This window comes from Eucyclogobius newberryi, unplaced genomic scaffold (genome assembly GCF_026437365.1).
Source record: "Eucyclogobius newberryi isolate DKJ021-1_F unplaced genomic scaffold, fEucNew1.0.hap1 SCAF_16, whole genome shotgun sequence".
NCBI classification, from domain to species: Eukaryota; Metazoa; Chordata; class Actinopteri; order Gobiiformes; family Gobiidae; genus Eucyclogobius; species Eucyclogobius newberryi.
This window is the reverse complement of record NW_027315790.1, coordinates 22,627,332-22,638,606: the sequence shown is the minus strand read 5'-3', so window position 1 is coordinate 22,638,606 and position 11,275 is coordinate 22,627,332. Positions and strand designations below refer to the sequence as shown.

The 11,275-nt window shown below is 37.5% G+C and overlaps 2 protein-coding genes across 2 annotated transcripts; both read left to right on the top strand.

Annotated features, from left to right (window-relative positions):
* Positions 1-180: 180 nt before the first annotated feature.
* hax1 (HCLS1 associated protein X-1) lies at positions 181-4,913 on the top strand. The gene is made up of 7 exons (XM_072447978.1): positions 181-362; positions 1,688-1,932; positions 3,073-3,260; positions 3,470-3,524; positions 3,617-3,750; positions 4,270-4,366; positions 4,445-4,913. The coding sequence occupies exons 1-7, from the start codon at positions 301-303 to the stop codon at positions 4,519-4,521; spliced, it is 858 nt and encodes a 285-aa protein (XP_072304079.1). The 5' UTR covers positions 181-300; the 3' UTR covers positions 4,522-4,913.
* Positions 4,914-5,315: 402 nt separating this feature from the next.
* On the top strand, positions 5,316-11,149 carry aqp10b (aquaporin 10b). The gene is made up of 6 exons (XM_072447977.1): positions 5,316-5,523; positions 6,707-6,833; positions 7,443-7,580; positions 8,281-8,399; positions 9,808-10,025; positions 10,842-11,149. Exons 1-6 carry the CDS (start codon positions 5,437-5,439, stop codon positions 11,029-11,031), a joined length of 879 nt encoding a protein of 292 aa, XP_072304078.1. The 5' UTR covers positions 5,316-5,436; the 3' UTR covers positions 11,032-11,149.
* The last annotated feature ends 126 nt before the right edge of the window (positions 11,150-11,275 follow it).

Sequence of the window (11,275 nt, the reverse complement as noted above, 5' to 3'; positions counted from 1 at the left end):
CTTGTAAATCTAGCAATGTTTCTTCAAACCTTTGGTTCATATGCCGTTGAAAGTATAATGTCATAAAAATAGTTAATGCCTCTAGCCTGACAATCATTTAATTATGCAATCTATCAAAAAAGATAGAATGTGTTAGTGCGCAATCTCCTCTGTTTTACGGTAGTGTAAGATTTCGTCATGCAGAAATATCTAGACTCGCTTATGACCTAGTTTATATTTGTAGCAGGTCGTTTCTGTTGTGCACTTTTTATCTTCAATGTCTTTGTTATTAACTGGTTTTACTGACGGAAGCCACCTTAAATGAGTGTTTTCGACTTGTTTCGAGGGTTTTTCGGGGTACCCGGAGGACACTATGGCCGAAGGTAGCTACGGTTATTTTGTTAGCTTTCGTTAGCTGCAAAGTAACATCAGCTAACGAGACTTTAATGCACAGTTTGGTTTGATTAACGTTAACTTAACTACTTTACTGCGTTACCCTGTGTCTTACTTTGGTTCAAGGATTGAAAGACTCTTTAACACACCACAGGGGTCTGTTATTTAATCTAAGGGGGGTCGCGTTGGATTAGGAGGAATTGCATCGTCATCTGTTTCCCTGAAGTTTAACTCTAGACTTAAACACTAACGTTAAACATATTAAATTCCTGTTATATTGACGCCATATTGAAACCTTTTAGACCTTTTTTATTATTGTTAATTGCGATGAGATTGTCATAACTTCAGATGGAGAACCTGGGCCTATGTAACAACTGTGGGAGATTTATTTCCAAATTTATGTTCCACAAATGTTGAACCTCATCATTATTTGTTCGGGGTTGTCTTCACAAACTTGTCATATTAATCTTAGAACGACAATGACAGGTTTGGGGTTGAATAGTGCACCTCTTGACCTTTGTGTTGACAAAGAAGATGTTGAACGTTTTGCCAGTTTCTGTTTCATGTGAATTGGCTCAGTAATTCCAGATATGGAGCATAAATTTCCCCATGTGGAACAATAAAGGATTATCTTATCTTATTTTACCTTAAACCAGGTCAATAAATCTGCAATCTGACGGTTAATGGGAATATTTTATTACTAACAACATTATTTTACATATACATTCATATGATTTTGTTCACTATTACCATAAACAAATTAGAAAGCATTGAGTAATAGGCATGTCAACATTATTTACTAGTTTAAATGATCGTTGTGATTATTTTGAACACAATATTATCACGACTCAATAAAAATAATAATCGAGAGAATTTCAGTAACAAAATCAAGTCATCTTTCCTACAAAATAAGTTAACCGAACTGCAAAGTAATTTTTTTTTGTTTTTTATTTCACATTAACTTTACGTTTATTGTTCAGAAATGTACAATCCATAAATAAGGAGAAATACTTGAGGAATGGCAACAGAAAAAAATGAGGATTTCACTGTTATTATTTGTAACATATATATATTTATTATATAGTTGTGGTAACAGTAATTGTGAATCATCATTAAAATTGTGAGTTTTCTTCCCATAATAGTCATAAAATACAAACATTTCATATTGCAACATCCCTATTGAGTAAAAGAGGCTTCTCTTTACATTTGAGACTAGAGTTTTCCAGCACTCATGTTTTTATTGTGTACAGCGCTGACTTCACAATTGAAAATTCGTTATTGTATCATTAATGTGATCACACTTAACTTAACCTAGGGACCCGTTCTTCGATGCCATGACTCACGATGAGGACGATGAAGACGAGGACGGGTTTTGTGACGATGGTTTCGGCGGGGAGCAGCAGGACCCCTTCGACAGCACCTGGAGGTTCGGCTTCAGCCTGGGTCCGGACGGGCCGAGGGTCCACGAGCCCCCCGTGTTCGGGCAGCTGCTTAAGGAGATGGAGGAGATCTTCTCACAGATGGGGCGCTTCGATGGCCACTCGGACCCCGGATATTTTGGTAAGATCTTTTGATGATACTGTTTGTTGAAGAGCATCACCTTCTTGACTTATTTTAGTTTAGACTTTAGAGTTAAAATGTAGGTGAGTTAAAAGCTGTGTTATTTTGAACGCATTGTTCAGTTCATGAAAGGCAAGAAGCATAGATTATTAGATGTTATACTTTTGTTTAAAGTGATGTGTCCATCCCGGAGACACCTGTCATGCTGCAATGGCAAATAAATATGGGAAGGAGTGTCTGGAATGCCTGCCAATGTGGTCGGATAAATTTGGATTTGGCTAGGTGTTTTTTTATTTTTAGTTAATTTTATTGTATTTCTGTTTCTATAATTTCTTTGTGATTTTAATGCATTTTTCCTGCTGTGTGAAGCACTTTGAATTGCCTTGTGTATGAAATGTGCTCTACAAATAAACTTGCCTTGCCTAGATTATTAGATGTTATACTTTTGTTTTACACTATCAGGAGTGTGCAAGAAAAAGAAAAAAACGTTGTCTATGCGGGTATAAATTGTGGCGAAAAAAGTATACCGTATTTTCCAGACTAAAAGTTGCACCTTTTTACATAGTTTTGGCCGGGGTGCGACTTATACTTATATTTATACTAAAACACTTATACTCCGGAGCGACTTAGATGTGATATTATTTGTTATTATCACTCTTGCAACCTTATTTCATACTCCAGTGCAACGTGTATATGTTTTTTTCTTCTCTATTAAGCATTTTCTGGCTGGTGCGACTTATAGTCCGGAAAATACGGTAAACATTCAAGTCGAGTATTCCCACAGACAAAAAACCAAGGCAATTAACAAAATAATTAAAAAGCCTTTATTATACTATTATTACTATCGGGAGTGTATAGTTGCTGAATTTATTATGCAAATGTATTATCGAATAGAATCAGAATGACTTTGATTCATAGGGAAATTATTTTTGTTAAAGACATCCAACCGAACAGCAGGAAAAAAAAAACAGTTTTCAAAATAAACAGCTAAAATTAAATGTCAGAATCACAGTAAGAATAAATATAGTATAAATCAGCTTCTGCCCCACAACATTTCCGGCCTTCTTAACGAGTGTATTATTATGTTGCCTCATAGATCTGGAGCAGCAGTTTTAATGATTGACCTGTGCATCTTTGAAGGTGTTCCCAGGATCACGCCTCCTTCTCCTCCTCCTTCTTCTTCGGACCGCGGGGCCAGTGGAAACACTCTCAGAGATTTCATGCTCAAAAGTCCAGACGAGCCGCCACCCCGGCAGCCCACACTGCCCAGAGAAGACCCCGGTCCCACCCGCGAGTCCCCTTATCATGGCGGAACACCTTTTTCTAAAGTAAGAACTGTTTGGTTGCAAAAAGAGAGGGGAAAAAAGCCAAATTTACAACTACTTCTCGACTTTATTTTAAGAACTTAAACAAAAACATTAAATATTATTAGATTGATGTTAGTATTTAGAATATTATTAGATTGATGTTAGTATTTAGATGAACCTTTTTGTATTTCTTGTTGCTTCTTTTCAAGTTTATTTCATTTATATTGTAGTTTGGTGGCATTTTGAGGCCGAAAGTCCCAGAAGATGAACGCAAAGAAGACAGAGGTAGATGCAGCGTTATATATATGTTCAATGCATTTACCCAGCTTGTATTGACTGTATTTTATAGATGAATTACTGCTTCTTTGTCCTCTCAGATCTAGACTCTGCTGTGTCAGCTGGAGGCCTGGATCAAATACTTGCGCCCCCTGCTGGTCAAACGCGACAACAGCCCAGGAGTCACTCTTTCTTCCAGTCTGTCATTGTCACTAAAGTGCTCAAACCTGACGGGGTGAGCAAACAGATTTAGATTTGGTGTAATAAATATACAGTTGTGTTTAAATGGATGATTTGTGCATTGATGATATTTATGAAGGTTGATAATGTAGCGCACAATTTCAACAATCACTGATGGATCCGTTGGTCATAGTATACTATAGTTTATTTAAAAAAAACTTTAATGTGTTTAGAAGCAACAACTAATAATGTGGGAAGGGGAAAAGGTTTCTTTTCTCATGTTCAAACCAGATCATATTTTTAAAAAGGCAAAGAAAACCATGTTTATTTGTAGAGCACAAATCGTCGTGCACAAAATAATTTAAAGTGCTTTTACAGAACAAGAGAAGATGCTTTAAACTTAAAAAACAAATTAATGAAAACTAAATTATCATTATAACAAACAATGACAAATAGTCATTATAAATTGTACTCTAGAAGAGAAGAGTGCAGATAAAAGTCAGGCCTGTGCACAGCCAAAGTATTATTTAAAATCTTTACTTTAGTGGTAATTATGTATCTCTTTCTTTGGCAGACTGTAGAGGAAAGGCGCACGGTCAGAGACGGACAGGGGAACGAGGAAACCACGGTGACTCGCTCCGGACCGGACCATGAAGGAGGACTAAGACCAGGTCTGAACTCTCGGCCACGATTCGTTCAGATCAAATATATACAAATCATAAAGCTTTATTTTACTTTGTTTTCTGTAGTTTCAGATCTCCCACGGCGCTTTTCAGACATGAGGGACGACTCCTTATTCTCCAGCTTTTTCGGTGGATTCAAATAAAGATTCTCTGCGAGCTAAAAGGCATCAGTTAAAGAAGCTTTACACAGTTCAAACTAATTACTTATACGAACAGTTGCAATCAGAATCTAAGAAGAACCTGACCAATGTTTTGAAGCGTTTGTTAATGTCTGATTGCAGCTGAAGTAGGTTCTCTTAATTTATGTTCTACTTCCAAAATGTGTGATAAAATGCTTTTGTTTGCCAAAAACCTTTGCTGCAGAGGAACCGAACACTTCATCTGTGTTTTCTGGTTCGACATAAATGTGAACAGACAAAACCCGGGGCATTTAAGTTAAAATATTTACACATATATTTTTGTAAAGTTCTGGAAAAAAAGTCAGAATGATTGTGTGTGTTTGAAATGATTGAATAAAGATGTTTAATTTATTGACTATGATGTTTTTATTCTTAAACCTGTTTAAGAGAAATCAAGTGCATTTTAATAGAATTGATTGATTTAACGGCAAGGACAATTTTAGATCTGTCTTTAAATTATGTCAAATTCTCAAGTGAACACGTGTGGAAGCCATAAAAAAAGAGATACATAATTTAATGCCGGCACAATGAATGTTATCTGTTCAACAACTGTTTATCACAATCAGACTTTTCTTCTTATCTCATCAAGATACTAACTAGTCACGAAATGGCAAAAACTGATTAAACATTTAGTTTTTTGCTTTTCATTCCAGCGAGAAAAGTTTCACTTCCAAATTACAGCCAAACTTTCCCATTAATGTCATTTTACCTAAAAATGACATCTCTTCTTCAGACACAAAATCCACTGTTCTCCATAAAGTTCCAGTGACGTAGACAGAAGTGCGAAAGGGCAAAGGAAAACTCTGAGCTCTTGAGTTTGCAGTGTCTTCAGAGTCTGTGGATTCTACTGCTTTAAACAACAAATCTAGACGCCAAAAGATGGAGAAGATTTTAAGAAAGTGTCGAATCAAGAACGCGCTTATCCGGGAGTGTTTGGCTGAATGTCTGGGAGTTTACATCCTGATTGTAAGTGTTCTTTTTGTGATCTGTAAAGAAAGAAAGCACATGTCTCATAGTTTTGAGTTATTGAGTTAAAATGTAATACCAAATCGAGCAGGTGACAAATGTGTGAGGTTTATGAGTAAAAGCACATGTGGGTTTTTTGAATGTGAGTGAATTAGACAATGCATAACCCAAAAGGACTTTGGTCTGAGCCAGGGAAAGTGACAGAGACAGTAAATTAATGAGTGAACAGTTTGAGAGGATTGAGTGCGATGTAGTAGTTTGGAGAGTATAAATCATGCAGTGTCTGTAATTTAGTTGAAATCAGAATCAGAAATAGGTTTATTGCCGTTGTGAGTGAACATAATTCACAAACATAGGAACTTGCTTTGTGATTTGGTGCAACATAAAACAATGAACAATGATCAAAACATATATAGAATCAAATAGGGCATGCATTGAATTAAAACAATTTAGATTTACTATAAGGCAAACTTAGTAACCTTTATTTGTTTGTTTTCTTTAATGCATGCCTTATCTTATTTGAAATATCTTGCTTTTATTATTGTTAATCGTTGTATGTTGCACTGAATCACCAAAGCAAGTTCCCATGTTTGTGAAGTTTGTTCACTGACAATGGCAATAAACCTATTTCTGATTCTGATTCGCTTAATTGTCCTTGTCAAAACCAGCACAGATCAGAGAGAAATCAGATTACTCTCATCAGGTGTAACTGTTTACATGATCTGATTACTCCAAAAATCAGATTATTGATGTGCATTGCCACAGTTGAAATGTTTTACTTACACAGCTGAGACAGGACTTTTTTAATTTGCTCACCTCGGGAAAGCAGGAACGGGGGTCAGAAGGTCAAGTGGATTTCCATTTGGTTTGGGCCTGAACGGATGGGAAGCGTTAAGAGAGGTCAAAGGGCAGACCACAGGAGGGGGCTGCCTTTTGTGAAAGGGCTCGTTCTACAATATAAGCTTATGTCAGAATTGATATGAGGAGTCTCCAGATTCGACCGCAGTGGAGACTCCCAGAAATGTAATAAACTTATTTTAAAATACAGAAGCTAGGTTCCGGAACCACCTCGAAAAAAACCTTTAAAACCTTAAAAAACACATAACAAACAGATTTTAGTACAACATTGAATATCAAATGTCCTTTACTATGTTTGTCTTATTGTTTACCTGTATTTTCACAGTTGTTTGGATGTGGTTCCGTTGCCCAGGTTACTACTACACAGAACCAGAAGGGCGACTATCTCTCCATAAACCTGGGCTTCGCTTTGGGAGTTACATTTGGGGTTTATGTCTCACGAGGAGTTTCTGGTAAGTCGGTTTTGCCTTTGTGTAGTTGATATTAAACAAAACAAGGACCATCTGAACTTCTTATTGTGATTCAAACATGCAGAGTCGTTTAAACTATATTAAAACACCCTGAGAACGGTCTGAATCTGAAATATAATCTAACAAAGTGCAAATCAGTTTGTTTGTGGTGTTTGTGTTTGACGTAAGAGGCTAAATAAATAAATGTGCTATCTGAGAGTGGGATGCAATAAAATAATAGGAGTGAGTCAGCCATTTGGAAGAAATATTAACTATTCTCTTAGAGCTTAGTTTTCATTGGATCGCAATTAATGTACAATTAGTAGGTTTTTATAAAGATATGCCCTTCTTCTGAGAATTCACGGCTCACTGTGATTGGTTCAATTGTCCTATCACTCACTCAAAAGAGGAAGGTTGAAAATATATGGCATTAGTCTTGTGAGTTTGAGCACAAAAGCACAAAAATAAAGATCAGACCAAAGCTGCAGATCTTCGCAGAGTCCCGTTTATATATTTGCAACACATTTTGCTTCTTATTTCATTCATTGTTGTTGTTGTTGTTGTTGTTGTTGTTGTTGTTGTTGTTGTTGTTGTTGTTGTTGTTTGTTTCAGGGGCCCATCTGAACCCAGCTGTTTCCCTGAGCCTCTGTGTTTTAGGCCGACACTCCTGGGTCAAATTCCAATTTTACGTTTTCTTCCAGTGTCTTGGAGCGTTTTTGGGAGCAGCAACAGTAGGTCTGCAGTACCACGGTGCGTATGGGAAATCAGGCCAATGTATACATTTAACTTTTTCTCATCAATCAGGTCATAACAAAGGATTGAGCACCAAAAAGTTATAAATCTATAGCTTTTAACGACTTTCGAGTCTGTGAAACCCACTGTCCAATTACATGCATGCAAAAAAAATCTGATCATTATCTGAATTCTGGAGTTATCAGATTATTCAAAAGTCATATAAACAGTTACATCTGAAGTGACTGTTTAGGTTTTGACAGGGAAAATCATGCAGAAAATTAAAATAAAAAAAATAAGAATTAATTGTACTTTGTCTAAAAATACAATAATTACTTGGATAAAAATCCATTGATTGACTGATACATGTGTGTTTTTGATCAGATTTCTTAAAAAAATCTGAATTTTGCATCAATTATGACTGACGTAAAGGGAATAACGCAGATTATCTCTTCATTAAGCTCCCGTTAATGGATGTTAAGCAGCAAGCGAACATTTTGTTAAACCAAAATTAAAAGCAAAAGGGAATACATGTGAAGAGTTGGCCAAACATACAATTGATTCATGGGGCTTTATAATTTAAATCTAACCAATGTCAAACTATTATGTAATGTAATAATCAAAAGGAACCTTACTATCACATATTATTACACAAGCCGTGAATGAACAGCGTTATTTACTTTGCTTTGTGTTTAGTGACCGTTCTGTGTCTTGTCAGAGGCCATCCGGTGGTTCAGTGGAGGAGAGCTGACGGTGAGCGGCTCCACAGCCACAGCCAGGATCTTCTGCACGTTCCCCGCTGAGTATCTGAGTCTGTGGGCCGGATTTGTGGATCAGGTCAGTCACAATAATAACCAAATGTGTTTCAAGAAATGCTGCAATTAAACAAAACAGCACCAAAGAGGAAGGAAAAGGCATGCAGTCATTCATTAAATAACCAAACACTCACCGTGTAGCGTGAAATGAGCAGAAAGGGCCGTCGTGAAGACATCTGAAGAGGTAATAACAAGATAATATATCATAATCTTAGACATTCAGTTACATAACAAAGCTGCAACCTTTTTATGATATATTCAAGTTGAGCTTAGAAAATATATTCTATTTTGATGAGCAGAGGTCGATAGTATCTTTTACTTCTTAGAGTAGTTTTTGGACTGCATACTTACACATGACTAATATGTAACAGAACTCTAAAGTAAATGTTTGTGGACACCCTTCCCACCCTGACTAATTAGCCTATTCAACTTTAAGTTTTATATTGACAATATTAAATGTGTGTGTGTGTGTGTGCGTTTGTGTGTGTGTGTGTGTGTGCGTTTGTGTGTGTGTGTGTGCGTGCGTTTGTGTGTGTGTGTGTGTGTGTGCGTTTGTGTGTGTGTGTGTGTGTTTGTGTGTGTGTGTGTTTGTGTGTTTGTTTGTGTGTGTGTGTGTGTGTGTGTGTTTGTTTGTGTGTGTGTGTGTGTGTGTGTGCATTTGTGTGTGTGTGTGCGTTTGTGTGTGTGTGTGTGTGTGTGTTTGTGTGTGTGTTTGTGTGTGTGTGTGTGTTTGTGTGCGTGTGTGTGTGTGTGTGTGCGTGCGTTTGTGTGTGTGTGTGTGTGTGCGTTTGTGTGTGTGTGTGTGTGTTTGTGTGTGTGTGTGTGTGTTTGTTTGTGTGTGTGTGTGTGTGTGTTTGTTTGTGTGTGTGTGTGTGTGTGTGTGTGTGCGTTTGTGTGTGTGTGTGCGTTTGTGTATGTGTGTGCGTTTGTGTGTGTGTGTGCGTTTGTGTGTGTGTGTTTGTTTGTGTGTGTGTGTTTGTGTTTGTGTGTGTGTGTGTGTGTGTGTGTGTTTGTGTGTGTGTGTTTGTGTGTGTGTGTGTTTGTTTGTGTGTGTGTGTGTGTGTGTGTGTTTGTGTGTGTGTGTGTTTGTTTGTTTGTGTGTGTGTGTGTTTGTTTGTTTGTGTGTGTGTGTGTGTGTGTGTGTGTGCGTTTGTGTGTGTGTTCTTGCTTTGTTCTCATGTCCTGCTACGGTTTTGTCCTTACAACTATTTATCATTTATAAATCAGATGTTGAGTCCAGTTTCTAAAACAGTTCTTATTTGAGTATTGACACTTTTGCAGTGTTTGGTGTGATCTTTGCCTCTAACAAACACAAACAACTCATTTACAAACAGTCGGCTCAGTTGTGACTCCTGGGAACTCTTCTGTCTTCTGGGCCGTGGACCTCAGACTGGGAAACCTCACGAGGCCTCTGTTTTGTGTGTTTCCAGGTGATAGGCACCGCCGCGCTGCTCCTCTGCATTCTGGCACTCGGGGACTCGGGCCAGGGCTCGACCCCGGCCGGGCTTCAGCCCGTCCTGGTGGGGGCTGTGGTGATGGTCATAGGGGTCTCCATGGGCTCCAACAGCGGCTACGCCCTGAACCCGGCCCGAGACTTTGGGCCCCGGCTGTTCATGTACTTTGCGGGCTGGGGTGAAGATGTGTTCACGTGAGTGGATCTAGATTTGGTCTGAATGTAACAAATTAATAAATAAACCTCACTTTGATGGTGTTTAGTTCTGTAGAAATGTGAAAGTACTTCTATCATCAGTGTGTTATTTGTGCCAGTTCTAGACTGGAAAAAAGAGAAAGTTGAACCACGTCGACAAAGGTTTGAGTTTATTTGCCAATTGTAGTTTTAAAGTCACATTGGAAATCATGTGCAAAAACGTAAAAAACAAACACATAAACAAATACTGAGGCTACTAAGGCTTTTGAAATAAGCAAACTAAAAAAATGTAGTTCCTAAAAATAAATATTAGCCAGATCAAAGCTTATTGTTCAAGCTTGTGATAACTTGTGAGAAAAAGCTTTTAGTGTGACGAGATGACATCCTGAAGGAAGATAAAAAGAAAATGACAACAAATCTAAACACATTATCCTGCACATCAATTTCTTTCTGGACCTTAAAATGTATAAAAATATTTTGTATCATCATAAAGTAGTAAATTATATAACATGCTGCTACAATTGCTATTACTTCTGCTCTTTTCACTCCCTCTGCAATAGTTTATGGTCAGATCAATAGCAAAATATTATCATGAGGCATCAGTGTCAATTCTCTTGCAAAAATTAGCTCAACATTTCTCTTAAAAATACATGAAGACATTTTTTTTTAAATCACATTTGAGTTACTTGGTATCGAATCGAATCGAAACAAAACAGAACAAAACACACTGGCATCAGCCATCACAACTCTGCAACATTCTATTGCTACTACAGTTTGTACGTTTTCAGAATTCTGTAATATTCATTGTTCTGTCAGGGCTGGCGGAGGCTGGTGGTGGGTTCCTGTCGTGGCTCCGTGTGTCGGAGCGCTGCTGGGGACTCTGCTCTATGAACTAATGATCGAAGTTCATCATGATCCAGATTTAAAAACGACATCATCCTGTGAGGTGAGTGACAAGAGGAGCAGTCTGGAGATAGAGGAACCCAGCCAAGGAAAACCTGTTTAAACAAATGATATGGAAAAGACTCACTGTCTCAACAATTCTGTTTTTGAAGAAACTGGAAGATGGATTATGTACATGTATACTTACTGTTCATTGTTTTGTTTTGTACTTATTCAACCACTGTAAAATGTTATATTTTGCTGAGCAACTGTACATTTTGCCTGAGGAATTATTGTAAGTGCTAAAACCGACTATAACAGGATACTATTTTACAATGTTATTATGTGTTATAGTAGCACTGCAGCAC